The following is a 19,545-nucleotide window of genomic DNA, read 5'->3' as shown; positions in this document are numbered from 1 at the left end:
CCCTCAAAAAGCTCAGTCTGATGGGAAATCAGACCTGTAACACCTAGCTACTAGAGGATGCGTGAAATCCTGTGTGCTTGGAAGGAGGTGTTATGAAGCAGATCAGGGAAAGTACAACATTCTGGGAGGGAAGGGTGGTGGCAGAAAGCTTCACAAAAGAAGCAGCATTTGAATTGGCTCATTGAAGGGTAATGATTTCATGGGGGCACAAGCAGTTGAGGATTCTGGCTTTACTTTGAAAACACTTACGAGGTGGAGGAGAGGCTGGGCTTGGTGGCTCATGCCTGTAATTCTAGCACTTTGGGAGGCTAAGGCGGGCAGATCACCTGAGGTCAAGAGTTTGAGACCAGCTTGTCCAACATGGTGAAACCCTGTCTCTACTAAAAAAGAAAAGAAAAATACAAAAATTAGTCTGGCACAGTGGCATGTGCCTGTAGTCCCAGCTACTCTGGAGGCTGAGGCAGGAGAATCCTTGAACCCAGAAGGCAGAGGCTGCAGTGAGCCTAGATCATGTTACTGCACTCAAGCCTGGGCGAGAGAGCGAGACTCTGTCTCAAAAACAAACAAACAAACAAACAAACCAACCAACCAACCAAACAAGAGGTGGAGGTGATAAGCTTCCCAAATATCCTTTTGATTAATCTTTCCAAGTTGCTGGCCTTTTTCCCCAAGCTTGCAGGTTTCTTAAACCACTGGTTTCCACTGTCTCAGATCATCTCCTTGTTCAATGCAGTGGTTCTCAGGAAAGTTTGGCCCACCAATCAGAAACATCACAATTTTCTTTTTTTTTTTTTTTTTTGAGACGGAGTCTCACTCTGTAGCCCAGGCTGGAGTGCAGTGGCACCATCTCTGCTCACTGTAACTGCCTCCCGGGTTCAAGCGATTCTCCTGCCTCAGCCTCCCGAGTAACTGTGACTACAGGCGCCCGCCACCACGTCCGACTAATTTTTTGTATTTTTAGTAGAGACGGGGTTTCACCGTGTTAGCCAGGATGGTCTCGATCTCCTGACCTTGTGATCCGCCCGCCTCGGCCTCCCAAAGTGTTGGGATTACAGGAGTGAGCCAGCGCGCCCGGCCCAACATCAGAACATCCTAGAAGTAGGAACTGGGTAGAAACGCAAATTATTGGGCCCCAACCTAACTGCTGAATCTGAAGCTCTTGGAATTTCATCTGATACAAATTCAAGGTTGACAACCATGGTTCTAACATGCAGGATCTTGGGAGCTGATACAGAGGCCGAGAAGGATCTAGGTTGCTTTCCATGTTCCATCATGGCGAGACCCGGCTGAAGTTCCTGCCTTGACCTTCTCGTCCACGCTTCGGACGTGTGGAGCAGCCACCAGGGTGGGCTGGTGGCGTTGTCCTCTTGGGCAGTTTCTTGGTCAGCGTCGTGTCTGCTTGAGGGCAGAGGCGCTGGCCACAGGGCCCTGACTCAGACTCATATTTTCCCCTCAAGAGGACAGAGCCTTAGCAAAGCCGTCGCAGCTGGCTTTGGGGTAATGCTGGCCTCCTTAGTTATGCTGAGCGATGCAGCCCTCCTGAGGTCATTCGGAACGCCCGGGAGAGTGGCCACTCCCGCCCCAGAGGGGGAAGGGTGGCCGGTTTCCAAGTCCGGCTTGGTCAGGTGACCGCGGCGCGGCATACTCAGCGGCAGAAACGGAAGAACAGCGCTCCCGAGGCCGCGGGAGCCTGCAGAGAGGACAGCCGGCCTGCGCCGGGACATGCGGCCCCAGGAGCTCCCCAGGCTCGCGTTCCCGCTGCTGCTGTTGCTGCTGCTGCCACCGCCGCCGTGCCCTGCCCACAGCGCCACGCGCTTCGACCCCACCTGGGAGTCCCTGGACGCCCGCCAGCTGCCCGCGTGGTTTGACCAGGCCAAGTTCGGCATCTTCATCCACTGGGGAGTGTTTTCCGTGCCCAGCTTCGGTAGCGAGTGGTTCTGGTGAGTGCGCTCCCTTTTGTCTCGTCTGCCGCGCTTTTGTCCCCACCCGCAGCCTCCAGCCACCACCCAGCGGGCCTGGTTCGCCGCCTGGTGCTGCCTGCACCCTCGTCGGTTTCACCTCCCACTGCGTTACCCGCGTTTCGCACTTCCGGGTGTCGAATATGTGGTTTCCTGCCTAAGTGCTTCTGCTGGATGAACAGGGAATTTTTCTTCCGTGTGACTGTAGAGTTTTCAGATACTCCTGACTCCTCAGCTTCTTCATAGTTGCGCATATTAAGCTGTAGTTATGACACTACAACATCGAGCTACTACAGACATTCATCAGTTTGTGCAGGGGCATCACACGAGCGGTGACTCAGGCACAATGGCCTATGGTTGCTCTGCTGCTACCTGCCAATTTACAGTCGTTCTGCCATGAAGTTATGGTTAAAACATAGTCATGAGTATGTGAAACGACTGTTCATTGAACACCATTGGCTACTTAATGTTAACATGTTACCCATGTGTGGCTCTAGGAACTTTTTAAAGAGGTTCTAGAATGGTACTCTTAACACAACCCAGTTATACTGCCGTATGAAAGGTGCTACACAAAAATCTGTGCGTTAGATTTTACCTTGAGATCTATGTGAAAATGTGCATGTAATTTCTTAAGCTGTTGCACGTCTTTTCTGACTAAATGCTACAAGTATTAAGTCCTTCAAAACAGAAATATTTTGTGTGCATATATAGAAACATACACATAATATATTCTTTTTTTTTTTTTTTTTTTTTTTGAGACATAGTCTCACTCTGTCACCCAGGCTGGAGTGCAGTGGCACCATCTCGGCTCACTGCAACCTTCGCCGCCCGGGTTCAAACGATTCTCGCGCCTTAGCCTCCTGAGTAGCTGGGACTACAGGCGCACGCCACCATGCCTGGCCAATTTTTTTGTATTTTTTAGTAAAAACGGGGTTTTGCCATGTTAGCCAGGCTGGTCTTGAACTCCTGACCTCAGGTGATCCGCGGTGGATCATACCTGTAATTCCAGGACTTTGGGACACATAATATATTCTTAAGTAAAAGAAGGGAATCATTAAACAGTATTTATTTGAATCAACTATATACTACATAAATAGTATACATCCAAATTAACATACTATATTTAGTAGATACAATACAGAGTATGAACTATATATTATATTAACATTACATAGTATACATGGTACCATGCTCTACTCTAGGGGTAGAAAAATTACACCTCCATTCTGTTAGGGTCTCTGCTGGGTCCAAGAATTAAATTGACATTGTGTGACTAAATTATGTGGGGAGACTTAAATAATAAATTTTAGCAAGGTCTGTACAGTATTCTACTTCTTGTCTTTGAAACTTAGGATGCTGCCTTTCCTTCCAGTACAGAGTGCCTTTCATACTGGAATTTCATCTTCTCTCCTAAGAAACAGCACAAAGGGCAAAGTGCTCTTCATGCACCTATTTTTCGAGTTTCTTTACCTTTAAAAATATGCCAAAATAGCATATTTTAACCCTTTCATTACAAAGAAATTGACTACCTGCAACCAGTAACCTTTCTTATTGGTAGGTCAATTGATGTAAAAAATAAAACTGGGTAAGCTATAGAGAATTATTCATATTTTAAATAATTCACCTTCTAAAACAGAGACTCTTTATTCTTATGCCAAAACATAGCTACTTCAAAAACATGTTACAAATCTTTATTTGCATGTTTTGGGCTGTAAGGAATCTTGAGCTTGTTTTGGAAATATTTTAGATTAGTGTGGTACATAATTAACAACTTTCTTCCCCCTAAATTGTATCTTATATTATCATTTTGTTCAACCATAAAGATACATTGGTGCCAAAGAGGATTTGACATTTTTGACTGAGACTAGTACTATGCCAAAATAAAACAGCTAGTTTTGAGTCATTTTATTCTTTGCTATGAATAACTTCATTTTCTACAGATAAACCCATGGTTGTTTTGACCTAGAACAATAAAGATCCTTCTCATACTAAACAAAATAGAGAACAGATTCCTGATGATCTGAAAATGCATTAACCCTGTGGAAGATTCTTTAATTACCTGTGATTTCCCTTTGTATCCTCTGCTCCTCACTCTCAATTTGACTTTTGGGGAATCAACAGTGTAGATGAGTATATGTGACTGTTTTAAATGTCTATTAAAAACCAAATATAAATGATAGACCTTTACCATAAATGCCTCTTTTCATCTCTCAGCATGAAATTCAAGTCTAGACTGTAGGGGACAGTGCAGGTTCAAATTAGATGATGCTAGGAGAAATTCCTTATTCTTGTTCAACTTTCTGAATGTCCCAGTTTCTCTTTTGCAGTTCAATTTAAAATGTAATGCCCGTAGTCCCAGCTACTCAGGAGGGTGAGGTGGGAGGATCACTTGAGCCCAGGAGTTCAAGGCTGTGGTGTGGTATGATCATGACACTGCACTCCAAACTGGGTAATAGAGCAAGACCCTGTCTCAACCAATCAATTAATCAATAATAAATAAATAAATAATAAAAATGCTTCAAGGATTTTAAACCCAACTAAAAGGTATAATGATAGGGGCTTGTTATTTCACATAACAGGAAATTTAGAGGTAGTCGGTTCATTGATGAAATCAAAGACACGGGCTCTTTCTGTCATCCTCAGCCTGGGGACTTGTCCCTTCATGGTCACAGGATGGCAGCCAGGCACCATAACTTCACACAACCCTGCCCAAAGGCAGGAAGGCCAGTGTCTCTTTTCATTAGGAGGGAAACCATTTCCACAGTCCCCAAAGTTGGCTTTCCCTCAAGTTCCCTTGGCCAGCATGGATCTCACATCCCTGTCGTAGCTGTAGTGGAAGCTGGGAAATTACGTAAATACAACTTTTGGGCAGGCAAACAGCATGTCTGCCGCATAGTACGCCCTTCAATTATTTCTTCTTAGCAGAGTCTCCTGATCGTCTTGGGAAATATAGTGCTGATAATGGATTTGCTTATCCTGTAGAAATACTCATATGAAAGGAATGGTGATAGAAAAAGCAGGAGGTGGGTCAGAAATGGGGGTTGCATCTATTTCATGAGGATAGTTACTGCTGTGTTTATCTAAAATGTGTAGATGTGCTTTTCCTCGTGAAGTCTTGCTTACGCAGTTTAGGGTCAATATACCATTGCTTAGAATGAATGCGTATAGCAAGTAATTGTTGAAGGTTGAGTCCATTTATTAAAATAACAGCATCTTTTTAATTTTACTTTTGTCTCCCTTTCTGTCCTGTGCCTCCAAAGTGTTCTCTACTACTGAGTATAATAGATGCATATTATGTTTTAGGCATGTAGTCTTCCTTTTAGAAGCCCTAATCACTTATGTTACAAGGGACAATGTGTAAAGACATATACTACATGTTGTGATTTAAAAGTGAAGAATTAAAAGAGAATGGGGCTGGACACGGTGACTCATGCCTGTAATCCTAACACTTCGGGAGACTGAAGCAGGAAGATTGCCTGAGCCCAGGAGTTTAAGACCAGCCTGGGCAACATATGGAAACCACATCTCTACAAAGAAAAAAAAAATGGCCAGGTGTGGTGGCACGTGCCTGTGGTCCCAGCTACTCAGGAGGCTAAGGCGAGAGGATCGCTTGAGCACAGGAGGTTGAGGTTGCAGTGAGCCATGATTCCATTACTGCATTCCAACCTGAGTGACAGAGTGAGACCCTGTCTTAAAAAAAAGAGAGAATGGGTAGCTGAGTTGCCTAGAATGCTCTAGTTTATGAGCTGAGTGGATATCACAGGGGGATAGGTGGAAAATGAGAGGGCGTTTAGTTTGCATAAGCTGTCTTTAAAGCCAAGTCAAACTAATGGGGAAGTGAGAAAGAGAATCTGGGTCCTATCTGTGTGAGGGGTAAATGGTAAGGGGAGCTGGAGCAGTTCTTTTAAATGTGTGTGTATGTGCTGTTTATGCACTCTTTCCTTTCCTCCCCTTAGGTGGTATTGGCAAAAGGAAAAGATACCGAAGTATGTGGAATTTATGAAAGATAATTACCCTCCTAGTTTCAAATATGAAGATTTTGGACCACTATTTACAGCAAAATTTTTTAATGCCAACCAGTGGGCAGATATTTTTCAGGCCTCTGGTGCCAAATACATTGTCTTAACTTCCAAACATCATGAAGGTAAGTCAATCCAGCCTATGGAAATTGCTGACAATGGTTAAGAAATGAAAAGTTGTTCTTTTGGAAGAAAAAACTAAAGCAAGGTCTAATTTTCTCTTCGGAGCAACCATAAGTGGTGACTGGCACTTGCTTATGACTTAGGGACTGCACATTCAACCCAAATTGAGAGATGTTAGGAATACAGAAAGGATCATACCCGCCACCTAACAGAGGAAAGATGGTCACGTTTTGTCACATGTATTTTGAACAATATTTCCAAGATTTACTTAAAGCTGTTTGTTGAAGGGAGTGTGGGTTGCAAGTCAAAGTTCATCTTGGAATTGCACTCTTTCCTTCCCCTTCTCTGTAATGCATCCTGTGAATGCATCCTGGGGATTATACTGCTATAGTCTTGCATCATTACGACACACCTGGCTGCACTTTTAGCCAACTCTTAGCTGGCCAAATGGTGCAAATAGTGGATGAACTGATAGTGATGAAAGTGACCCAGATCACCTGGAGGGAAAAGGATTGTGGAACTGTAATGGTTTCCAGAAAAATCAGAGGTGGTAGAAGAATATCTAAATCCCCACACATTTAAAATCCATTCTATTTTAATAGAATGGATTCCACCCATTACCACTCCAGTATTTGTAAGGCCAGGGAAGCATTAACAAATTGTTTTTGTTCCAACGGCTTGTTCATTCATTAGTTTCTTTTGCATGATCATCTTTGCCTTGGTATAAAAAAATTTGCACTGGATGTGGTCGCTCATGCCTGTAATCCCAAAATTTTGGGAGGCCGAGGAAGGAGGATCATTTGAGCCCAGGGGTTCAAGACCAGCCTGGGCAACATAGTGAGACCCTGTCTCTACAAAAACAAACAAACAAACAAAAACTAAAAAATTAGCGTAGTGGTATGTCTCTGTAGTCCCAGCTACTTGGGAGGCTTAGGTTGGAGGACTGCTTGAGGCTGCAGTGAGCGGAGATAGGGCTATTACACTCCAGTCTAGGTGGCGGAGGGAGATCCTGTCTCAAAAAAAAAAAAAAAAAAGAGAAACTTTGCCTTATTGTTTTCTCCAGGGATGGGATGGGAATAGGAGAGGAGAACCAACACAAAAAATCTGGAATGATCATAGGATATTTTTCCCTTTGGCCACATTCTGGTAGCTTCATGATTTTCTCCTGTAGATATTTATCCTGCTGAGATGAATGTCTATCACGTGTATTTGCTTGAGAATATGCTGATTTCCTGATGTCTAGGAACTTTCCCAAGCTGTATGGCACAAAACATTACATAGTGAGTTTATTTAATAAAAATTGTTAATCAAACTGTGAGGAGAGATGATGTAGCCCACATGTATACATTTTCTGGGACCCATGTTGTCAGATGTTTTCATTGCTCATGGAAAATGCATACTAAGCTCAGGAAGGAACGTCGCAGTGTGAGCTTATGGTGGTGATATTCAAATGAAGACTCAAGTGGTTTTAGTACTATCTGACATTAGGGCCTGTCAAGTTGAGTAACTTTGAATATGACTTTAGATATCAACACTGCTCTGAAGCTTACCACAGAAATGATAGGAACAAGAGTGAGCTGTTTTAAAAAGCTTATTAAAATGAATCTAAGGCTAGGTGCAGTGGCTCACATCTATAATTCCAACACTTTGGGAGGCCAAGGAAGGAGGATTGCTTGAGGCCAGGAGTTCGAGACCGGCCTAGGCAGCAAAGTGAGACCCTGTCTCTGAAAAAATAGACAAATTAGCTGGGCGTGGTGGAGTACACACCTGTAGTCCTAGCTACTTGGTAGGCTGAGGTGGGAGGATCACTTGAGCCCAGGAGGTCGAGGATGCAGTGAGTGAAGTTCGCACCACTGAACTCCAGCCTGGGTGACAGAGCCAGAACCTGTCTCAAAAAAAAAAAAAAAAAATCGAAAGTATGAGTCATTCTTAGACTTGTTCTAATTTACCAAGAGTAAAATGTTTCACCAAATGTACCTTATAAATGTCTATTCTCAAAGATTCTTTTAGATTTTAGTGGAATAGTAACAATGTATTTAAGTCTCTAGGCACTGATGAAATTTTTGAGGCTTTCATATTTATTATGTTTTAAGTATTTCAGTTTATATATCTCTTCTAACATTTTTATATGGAACAATCAGTAATCTAAATGCAAATTCCTGTTAAAAACGAACCACTTCTAAGTGTTTGTATAAAGGTATACATTGTTTTTCTTATCTGTGTAGTTGGTAGCCTATTCACTTTTGGGTAATTTTATTAAAGAGGAACATCCAAGCTTATGATTTTGTACTAGGATGAGATTACATGTGGTGAGTATATTTTAAAGTATAGAACTATTGGGAAATAGTAGGGTTTTTTTTTTTTGCCCCTCTGGTTAAATAAATAATCAGGCTAAAAGAGATTTGCTATACATGGATCACCAGTGTTCTAAGAATCACACTATAATAAAATAAACAATCCTAAAACTAAGCAGTAGACTTCAAGCTTTGGTTTAGAAGACACTTAAGAATCTTGCAGGAGTGCATCTCAGGATCTTCATAATAAATAGTGGTAGTCATCATTTAGCATGGTACATGTATATGTTCCCATCTTAGTTGTGAGCTGCTATTGTTGATTGTTTATACCTTGTGCTAGCAGTTGGCTGAAGACATAGCAGGGAGCACTGCAGACATGATGCAATCCCTCAAGGACCTTAAAATCTAAGAGGGAAAATACTGGAGATAGATCAGACCATACAGTGATATACCCCGAAAGTTGCTTTTAAAAACCTCAGTCTCACCTTGTTTAAATTCTCACTTCTCATATAAAAGCACGATATATGCTATGAAAAAATGGCCATAAAACAGTCATTTGTAGGAGCAGGTATTTATATATCGCATGTACTGTGTGATTTGTTTGGGCATTTGTGTGGGTTGAAATTTACTAAAATAAAGTTGACATGCTTACAAGGGTTTTCACTATAATTTTCTAGGCTTTACCTTGTGGGGGTCAGAATATTCGTGGAACTGGAATGCCATAGATGAGGGGCCCAAGAGGGACATTGTCAAGGAACTTGAGGTAGCCATTAGGAACAGAACTGACCTGCGTTTTGGACTGTACTATTCCCTTTTTGAATGGTTTCATCCGCTCTTCCTTGAGGATGAATCCAGTTCATTCCATAAGCGGCAATTTCCAGTTTCTAAGACATTGCCAGAGCTCTATGAGTTAGTGAACAACTATCAGCCTGAGGTTCTGTGGTCGGATGGTGACGGAGGAGCGCCGGATCAATACTGGAACAGCACAGGCTTCTTGGCCTGGTTATATAATGAAAGGTGTGTATGCTATGAGATTGCTGCAGTTACCCTTCATATTCCTAATATATTTCTAACATTTTAATTCCTTCACCTCTTGAAATATTTCATTTTAAGTCATTGGTGGTATGGGGGGAGAAAATCATTGTAAATAATACTTATTAGATATATCACTATTTACTCAACATAATCAAGGGTAAATAAATCAGGAGTAAAATCCAACTCAGTGGTCTGATTTTGAGATCAGACTAAAAATCACAGGATCAAGAACTTTGAAGGTGTTAATTTTGTGGGTCCCCCCTTTTTCTCTCCTACCCTGGTCCTTTATGGCCTCTATTCTGGGACAACTAACTCTGTTTCTTCATCACTATTTCTGATTATGTGCTTCTGAATCCCGCAGACTGCTTCTTTTTATCCTCTTACCTTTTGGTCATCTTTGCTGCCCAGCCAATGTCACCCTTGTTTGTCTCCTCTTTTCCTTCATCGCAGCATTTTCACTTTCTCCAGTTTTTTCCTGTTGCTTCCTGGTATGTTCAAGGCTGCCCTATTAGAACAGGGAGTTCTGGTTAAACTCCTCCATTAGGCTTAAACTATATGGACCAAATTTGCATGTACACTAGAAAGCACTGGGTATTGTGCTACGAAGTCAGGCAACCTTCTGCTTGCACTTCCTGGGCCCACAAAGGGCACAAATACAAATATTCTGAAGAACTCTTGATACTTAAAACAGCAGTGTGTCCAGGTACTCCTTCCAAGGGAAAAAACTGGGAGCCATCACTTCAATTTGTGACTCAAAACTGTTCCCTCTATGTGGCGTGGATTTCCCTCTTAAATATGCCACCTGCTATGATAAGTAATGTTGTGGGGATATTTCACATGATATCAACAGTCAAATTTTCTGAGATTTTTCAATATTAGGCACAATGGTAAGAGAAAAAGAAAGGCTAGACTACATGTATGAGATCATTGAATCATTGAAAAGAAAAGTGTCTTGGGTATAAATTCAGTTTTGGCTACCATTTACAATATGGAAGGGAGTTTAAAATATTCATATAATACTCTTATGAGTGCTATATGTGCTGGGTACCGGGCTAATGTTTTACATAACTTATTTTTGTTCTAATCATAGATGAGGAAATTCATTATTCAGAGGAGTCAGGTAACTTGCTGTAGGTCTGGGAGCTAGAAAGTGACAAAGCCAGAACTCCAATCAACTCAGGTCTGTTTGACTTCAAAACCATGGGCTTTCCACTGTACTATGCCATGGTCCCTTTTCAGAATTGTATTTCAATTACATGTCTTTTCAGTGACATTTCTTTTTGTATAAAAAGCTTATACCTTTTGTTTTAAAAAATTGTATGTTTCATTTCAGCCCAGTTCGGGGCACAGTAGTCACCAATGATCGTTGGGGAGCTGGTAGCATCTGTAAGCATGGTGGCTTCTATACCTGCAGTGATCGTTATAACCCAGGACATCTTTTGCCACATAAATGGGAAAACTGCATGACAATAGACAAACTGTCCTGGGGCTATAGGAGGGAAGCTGGAATCTCTGACTATCTTACAATTGAAGAATTGGTGAAGGTACAGTGAAATGTCTGGTGGCTATTAACATAATATTCTTAATAGTGTGGTCATGTAGGAATTATTTCTTCTATGGCTCAATGGCCTATAAATATAGGACATTGTTCTATCCTGTGTTCTTCTAGGCAGTGACTATATATACATGTATAAATATATAAATGCAATATATTAGCACATTAAAGATGGAATTATTTTATTTACCTAAAAACATTATTCTTAATTTTTTAGCAACTTGTAGAGACAGTTTCATGTGGAGGAAATCTTTTGATGAATATTGGGCCCACACTAGATGGCACCATTTCTGTAGTTTTTGAGGAGCGACTGAGGCAAATGGGGTCCTGGCTAAAAGTCAATGGAGAAGCTATTTATGAAACCCATACCTGGCGATCCCAGAATGACACTGTCACCCCAGATGTGTGGTAAGTCATTCTTGTTACCAAGTACTCTTTTATAAAGGAAGAGATTTAAAATTTATCAGACATATAAAAGAAGAGTAGGATAAAAAGAGAAATTGGATGAATTCCTACATATACAAAGCACTTTCCAAACTTTGCTTACTCTAATATAAAGAGAAGGGGAAGAATTTGCATGTTTTGAAACATTTATTGTTTATCAGATTGAGCTTACATCATTTCTAGGTATCTCCCAGCAGTGGACAAATTTTGGCTGAAAGTACTCAGCTCTTAGAAAAATTGTAAGCTGTTCAGACCAATGAAAAATGCTGAACGGTTAGTCTAAAACGGAGATTACTGTTTAACCAGTTTGGTAAATTCTGACTTTTGCAGATGTTGCATCCCATGAAATTAGCAAACAAGAGGTACCCAATGGCAGAGAAAATGTTAGATTAAAAATGAATCAAAATAGGGAGGGTTCAGGGAAGATGCTTCTCTCTGAGCTTGAGGAGGTTCTGTGTGTCAATGAGTACCTGAATCAGACTCCACAAATATGACAGTTTCTGATGTGGTTTCTTAACATATATAAAATAAGATGAGTATTGGCGAAGTTCTAAAAATTTGCTTTCAGTTGCCACCTGAGTACTGCCTGATCAAATAGGAACCGAAAGATTAGACTAATTGTTCTTCAATCTACGTGACTTATGACTTAAAACATTAACAACCCATTGAATAAAATGGAGTAAGGCAATCTGGACAGAGCAAATAATTGTGGAATTTTAAAATGTTGATCTGGGAGAAGCCATAATGAGAACTCAATACCAATCTCTCATGTGACAGAGGATAGTAGAAATCTGGTTTTGGAATTTGCTTCTTACTTTTGAATACTTACATTTGAATATGAGGGTATCTGATCTGGGACTTCACAATCATTAACCATTATTCTATTGTGTTTATTTAAGAAATAAACATAAAAGCTAAATATTTAATGTGGCTTATAAAGCTGTGAGTCTGGCTCCTACCAACTTCCCTGCCACTGAGTGGCCCTGCTCTCCCTCCTCACCATAGGAGCCTTCTTCCCTCCAGGTTCATCATGCCCACCTTCTTGCAGTCACCTACAGACTCCCAGGTCAACCCTTAAAATCCTTTGAGAGAGCCCTGGCTTGCTGTCCCTGTCCCCAGAACTACTCTTCACATAATTCTTAGAGATTTAAATTTTTATTCACAGTTCTAATTACCTGAACCTCCTGTCTTCTAGGGGTCTTGTCAGCTTGACCTTTGTTACCTGTTCCTTTGCATTATCAATATACAAGGTCATATTGGTAATGCAAAGTCGAACTTCTTACTCAACACTTCCACTTGGATGCATAGCATCTTAGACCTGTACGTCCACAACTGAAGCCCTGAGTTTTAAATTTTTGCTGTAGACTAGCTCCACCCACGGTCTTCTCCATCTCAGTTAATGGCAGCTTTATCCTTTAGGTGGTTGTCAGGCCAAAAACCTTGGTGTCCTTAACTTCCCTTTCTTTTATAAACATACTTTAGACTTTGCATTACCAATAACTGAACCCCTTCCATGGCTCCAGTTTGAAGGATTCTGCCGTCTACCTACCACTTCTTATATTTTGGCTCACTCTGCATGGCACTTCGGCTTCCAAAGGGATCTATAATCCAGTGATCATACTATCTTTTAATCCTATCATCTTTTCTCTGTCTTTTTCCTTATCCGGGACAGATTCTGTGGCCCATCACTGTAACTAATCTATTGCATACACCCAACTCCTGAACCCTTGCTCCCTCTGCCATACTCACTTGACGGAACATCAACTTTAAATACAGATCTACTTATTCCATGCCTGCTCCTGGACAGCTAACTGTTAACTATGGAAACACACACACACACACACACGCACCCAGACACATACAATGTAAAATTATCTCACTTTGGGCTTTAAGGTCAACCCTTGTGTCCTGATCCCATTGCAAATCATCCACCCAAGGATTGTTATAGCAATTCTCCCCTTTAACTCAATTTCACTTGCATTTCTAGCGATCTTCCCATTTCTCTCCTTTCCTTTGTAGTAAAACGTCTTGAAAGGATTGTTTTCACTTGCTATCTCTAATTCCTTGCTACAGTTTTTCTCTTGAACCCCCTCTGGTCGAGCTTCCACCCCCACACTCCAGAATTGCTCTTCTCAAGGCCCACAATAACATCTGCCTTGCCAGTTCCAGTGATGAGTCCCCAGTGCTCATTTTCTTAACTTACTGGCAGTGTCTGCCTCAGTTTATCACTGTCTCTCCTGGTGTTCGTCGTACCTGTTGGCTCTTCCTTCTTAGTTAGTTCCTTTGCTGATTTCATCTCATTTTTCCAACCTCTAAATCTTGAAGTGCCCTGAGGTTTTTAGTCTTTGGACTTCCATTATTCTCTATCTTTTTTTTGAGGGCACTGGTGCGATCTTGGCTCACGGCAACCTCCACCTCCCAGGTTCAAGCGATTCTCCTGCCTCAGCCTCCTGAGTAGCTGGGATTACAGGTGTCCGCCACCACGCCTGGCTAATTTTTTTGTATTTTTAGTAGAGACGGGGTTTCACCATGTTTGGCCAGGCTGGTCTCAAACTCCTGACCTCAGGGGACCCGCTTGCCTTGGCCTCCCAAAGTGCTGGGATTACAGGCGTGAGCCACTGCGTTTATCTTAATGTCCCAGGTGATCTTATCCATTTTCATGGCTTTAAATGCCATATTGATGATTTCCACATTTCTATTTCCAGTGCAGACCTCTCCGAACTCCAGCCTCAATAACTTCCTATTCAGCATTTCCACTTAGATGCATAGCATCTTAGACCTGTACATCCAAAACTGAAATCCTGAGTTTTAAAATTTTGCTATCAACTAGCTCCACCCATGGTCTTTCCCATCTCAGTTAACGGCAGCTTCATCCTTTAGGTGGTTGTCAAGCCCAAAACCTTGAAGCCCTTCTTTTATAGTCACAGCCAACCCATTAGCAGATATCATCCTCTGCATCTTTGAAATATATTCAGAATCTGACCACTTCTTATCCTCTCTGTGGCAACCCTCATCCTTTTAGTTTCCATTGTCTCGCCCCTGCCTGGATTATTTCAGTAGCTTCTTAATAGGTCTCTATTTCTACCCTTTAACCTATTCACCACAAAGCAATCGGAGTATACTTTTAAATAATAATGCCACTCCCATGGTCACATTTCTCCAATGGCTTCCAGTCTCAGAGAGAAGGCCAGGTCCCATAGATGCTTACAAGGGCCTATAAAATCTGGCTCCTATCACCTCTCTGATCTTATCTGCCATCACCCTCCCCCACTTCCTCTCCTTCAGGCACTCTGCCTTGCTATTGCATCAACAGGCAGAGCACACTCTTGCACTGGGGCTCCTGCACTTGTCATTCTGTCTGGAAGGCTTTCCCCAGACGCTCCCGTGGTGCTCCTATGGCGCTCCTATGGTTCTCTTCCATGCCACCTCTAAGAAGTCTTCCCTGACTATTCTGTTTAAAATAACACTCCCAGGCCCCTCCTTTCCTACCTAGCATGCCCTGTCCTTCTAACCTGGCTTGTTTTCTCCATAGCATTTAATCAACACCTGACATATTTGTTAATTCTAATTTCTCCCACTAGAATGTAAGCCCCATGAGGACAAGGACTTTGTTCAATGTTGTATATAGCTCTAAAACAGTGTCTAGCATTTTAAGATTTCAATAAGTATTTCTTGAGTAATTGAATGAATAAATGAATGAAATCCACTTTTTTTTTTTGTCCACAGCATACTTCCCTTACCTTCTTCTTTGCTCCCATTCATCCTTTAAGTCTCAGATTAAATGTTATGTTCCTGGAGAGGCTTCTTTCTGATGTTCTAATCTAAAGAGATCCTTTTGTTATAATCTCTCAATTTCCTTTTCTTTCATGGTGCTTATCAGAACTCACACTTTCATATTATTTGTGTGATTGTTTAGTGTCTGCTTTCCCCACTCTAGTCTAAGCTCCATAAGAACAAGGACTATGTGTGTTTTGTTTTTTATTGTAACCCTAACACTGAGCACAGTACTAGGCACAGAATTGACACATGCATATCTTGTCTTGTTGAATGAATGAATGAATATAACAATTTGAATAATACATGAAAAGCCATGAAGCTCTTGCATCCTGTCCCCTTAGATCATCTCCCTCCCCTTTTCAGCTCCATGAGAGCAGTCTGATGAAGAGGAATGCTAGCTCAGGAAAATCTTTGTCTTCCAAGAACTTCCTTTTGGTCTTGGGGGAGGAAGGTGTTTTTTTATACCACCATGGGGCTATTTTTCCTTCCCTTCTATTAGTGGTGACATTGTGGAAGTATCTGTAAAATAATTCCAGATTGTTCCTGATCCATAAATAGTGAGAAACATGGGATGTAACTTGTTACTATGCTCTTTATTTTTTTCTTTTAACCAGGTACACATCCAAGCCTAAAGAAAAATTAGTCTATGCCATTTTTCTTAAATGGCCCACATCAGGACAGCTGTTCCTTGGCCATCCCAAAGCTATTCTGGGGGCAACAGAGGTAAGAGGGAATTTTACCTTATTCCTTTAAATTGCTGATTAGAACATCTTGATGCAAACATTAACTTTTTTTTTTTGTGATTAACAGATGATAAGGTATTACACTTTATATATTTAATTTTATAAATCATTCATATAGTTACATGAAATTGTACTGAAGAAATCAATTCAAATTGACGTAATTATGGGCACTGGAATATAAACTAAGAACTGACTAAAAGACCAGGAGAAAACCTGTCATGCTTTAAGTTAAAGGCAGGCACTGTGAACTCTTTGATACCTGGCATGCTGTCAACTAGAAAGCTTTAGTGATAAGGGGAGCCTTATAACTGTTTCACTTATACTTCATAAAAGGAATTGTAAATGAGCTCCAGCCAAGCATTGTGGCTCACACTGTAATTCCAGCACTTTGGGAGGCTAAGGCAGGAGGATGTCTTGAGGCCAGAAGTTTGAGACTAGCCTGGGCAACATAGCAAGACCCCTGTCTACAAAATTTTTTTTTAAAGTTAGCTGAGCATGGTGGCACGCACCTGTAGTCCTAGTTACTCAGGAGGCTGAGGCAGGAGGATTGCTTGAGCCCAGTAGGTCAAGACTAGAGTAAGCTATGACTGCACCACTTCAGCCTGTCTCTGAAAAAATAAAATAAAATATAATAAAATAAAATGAATTTCACCAATGACAGTGTTTGGTCAAAATCTTTGAAACTTTTTGTTTCCCAGAAAACTAAGCTGATAAAACAGCTGCAGTATCTCTATGCATATCACTGTAAAATAGACATTATTCTTCACAGTCATTTTACGTTGTTCAAGTTCACTGCATGCATCCAAAATGATTCTTCTCATAAAACTAGAATTTGGATGCTTTCCCTGACACCCCACCCCAGAACATATCTGAATACAAGATGTCATGACTCTACTATTTTATGTTTATAAAACATTTTGGAGAAAGTTAGAGATTAATCTAACTGTTGTAACCACCAGATCTGGCATTGAGTTCATTCTGATATATTTTATAACTTATTTTTTTAAATAAATTATCCCTTTGGAGGTGAATTGTCCATATGGGGGTTCTCCTTGCATCACTTTTCTGCATTTCATTTCTAATACATGTGGTTGATGAGGCAGAAAGAAGATGAGTTCAAATCTAATGTTTAATTACAGCTTAGTAGCCCAGGTATGATACTGATTATGTTTTTATTTTATCTATGTTCTTTTTGGTGCCAATTAACATCATTATTTAAAAGCTCATGGGCTTTGTTTTCGTATTGATCCACCTGAGAAGCAAAGTTTTTGGTTCAAAATAACCCTAGAATATGTAGGGAACTTATTTGAATTTGCTTAGTATAGTAAGACTAAGAATATAAAACAATTACAGTAATAATTGATCAAATTTATGTATTATTGATTAGTGGAGGTTATTAGAAAATCTGGGGGAGGAACGCTGAGTAGATACTTGGGCAGACTCTGGTTTCAGAGCCATTTTCTGCTCCTGATCCTCTCTTTAGCTTTTTCTCCACTCTGACACTCCATTCAGTCTTGAAAATTCTCCTTCCCCAACCCCTGCACACTTCTATTTCCCTCTTGAGAGTAAAATAGAAGCAAGAATATAGAGGCAAGATACATACACTCAATTGGATGAAGAGTGATTGTGAATCACTAAATAAAGGTAAAAATGAACCTCTTGTCTACAATTTTTTTTGAGCTACTAATCACTCCTTCCCAATAGAAAGTGGGTGAGATAAAGAGATAAATTTGGAGACATTTGCATGTATGTTTTTAATTTCAGGTGAAACTACTGGGCCATGGACAGCCACTTAACTGGATTTCTTTGGAGCAAAATGGCATTATGGTAGAACTGCCACAGCTAACCATTCATCAGATGCCGTGTAAATGGGGCTGGGCTCTAGCCCTAACTAATGTGATCTAAAGTGCAGCAGAGTGGCTGATGCTGCAAGTTATGTCTAAGGCTAGGAACTATCGGGTGTCTATAATTGTAGCACATGGAGAAAGCAAATGTAAAACTGGATAAGAAAATTATTGTGGCAATTCAGCCCTTTCCCTTTTTCCCACTAAATTTTTTCTTAAATTACCCATGTAACCATTTTAACTCTCCAGTGCACTTTGCCATTAAAGTCTCTTCACATTGATTTGTTTCCATGTGTGACTCAGAGGTGAGAATTTTTTCACATTAGAGTAGCAAGGAATTGGTGGTATTATGGACTGAACTGAGAATTTTATGTTGAAGCCATATCCCCCATGATTGTATAGTTATGCATCACTTAATATAGGGATATTTTCTGGGAAATGCATTGCTAGTCAATTTTTTTTTGTGCCAACATCATAGAGTATATTTACAAAATCCTAGATGGCATAGCCTACTACACACCTAATGTGTATGGTATAGACTGTTGCTCCTAGGCTACAGACATATACAGCATGTTACTGAATACTGTAGGCAATAGTAACACAGTGGTATTTGTATATCGAAACATATGGAAACATAGAGAAGGTACAGTAAAAATACTGTAAAATAAATGGTGTACCTGTATAGGGCACTTACCACGAATGGAGCTTACAGGACTGGAAGTTGCTCTGGGTGAGTCAGTGAGTGAATGTGAAGGCCTAGGACATTATTGAACACTACCAGACTTTATAAATACTGTATGCTTAGGCTACACTACATTTATAAAAAAAAGTTTTTCTTTCTTCAATTATAAATTAACATAAGCGTACTGTAACTTTACAAACTTTTTAATTTTTAAAAGCTTTTTGGCTCTTTTATAATAACACTTAGCTTAAAACATAAACTCATTGTGCAAATGTACAAAAATATTTTCTTTCTTATTCTATAAGCTTTTTTCTATTTTTAAAATTTTTAACTTTTTTACTTTTACAGAAACACACACATTAGCCTAGGCCTACATGGGGTCAGGATCATCAATGTCACTGTCTTCCATCTCCACATCTTGTCCTGCTTAGAAGGTTTTCAGGGGCAATAATACCCATGGAGCTGTCATCTCCTGTAACAATGCCTTCTTCTCACAGACCTCCTGAAGGGCCTGCCTTATGCTGTTTCACAGTTAACTTTTTTTTTAAGTAGAAGTACACTCTAAAATAATGACAAAACATATAGCACAGTAATGCATAAACCAGTAACCTAGCCATTTATTAAGTACTATATACCTTACATCATTTTATGTGCTAGATTTTTATATGACTGGCAGCACAGGTTTGTTTATACCAGCATCACCATAAACAACATGATTAACGTGTTGTGCTACCTTATGATGGCTATGATGTCACTAGGTGATAGGAATTTTTAGCTCCATTATAATCGTATGGCACCACCAACATATATGCAGTCCATTATTGACTGAAAAGCTGTTATGTGGTACATGGCTATATTTCGAAACAGGGCCTTTAAAGAGGTAACTAAGGTTAAGTGAGGTCATAAGGGCGGGGCCCTAAAGCCAATAGGATTGATGTCCTTATAAGAAGGGGAAGACACACCAGGGATACAAGTGCACAGAGGAAAGGCCGTATAAAGACAGTGAGAAGGTGCCATCTGCAAGTCAAGGAGAGAAGTCTTTGAAGAAACCAAATCTGCTGATACCTTGGT

General features: G+C 40.6%; 1 protein-coding gene across 1 annotated transcript; it reads left to right on the top strand.

Annotated features, from left to right (window-relative positions):
* The first annotated feature begins 1,119 nt into the window (after positions 1–1,119).
* FUCA2 (alpha-L-fucosidase 2) lies at positions 1,120–18,073 on the top strand. The gene is made up of 7 exons (XM_518777.7): positions 1,120–1,940; positions 5,915–6,102; positions 9,072–9,411; positions 10,763–10,973; positions 11,202–11,392; positions 15,820–15,928; positions 17,713–18,073. Exons 1-7 carry the CDS (start codon positions 1,723–1,725, stop codon positions 17,851–17,853), a joined length of 1,398 nt encoding a protein of 465 aa, XP_518777.2. The 5' UTR covers positions 1,120–1,722; the 3' UTR covers positions 17,854–18,073.
* Positions 18,074–19,545: the final 1,472 nt, after the last annotated feature.

The sequence above is a fragment of the Pan troglodytes genome, chromosome 5, assembly GCF_028858775.2.
Source record: "Pan troglodytes isolate AG18354 chromosome 5, NHGRI_mPanTro3-v2.0_pri, whole genome shotgun sequence".
In the NCBI taxonomy this organism is placed as follows: Eukaryota; Metazoa; Chordata; class Mammalia; order Primates; family Hominidae; genus Pan; species Pan troglodytes.
This window is presented reverse-complemented; position numbering and strand designations above follow the sequence as displayed.

Bases quoted from the DNA above. Each gene is read 5' to 3' on its own strand.
- FUCA2 (XM_518777.7), top strand. From the start codon at position 1,723: ATGCGGCCCCAGGAGCTCCCCAGGCTCGCGTTCCCGCTGCTGCTGTTG. The intron at 11,393-15,819 runs GTAAGTCATTCT...TCTTTTAACCAG, and splicing joins ACTGTCACCCCAGATGTGTG to GTACACATCCAAGCCTAAAG. The intron at 15,929-17,712 runs GTAAGAGGGAAT...TTTTAATTTCAG, and splicing joins CTATTCTGGGGGCAACAGAG to GTGAAACTACTGGGCCATGG.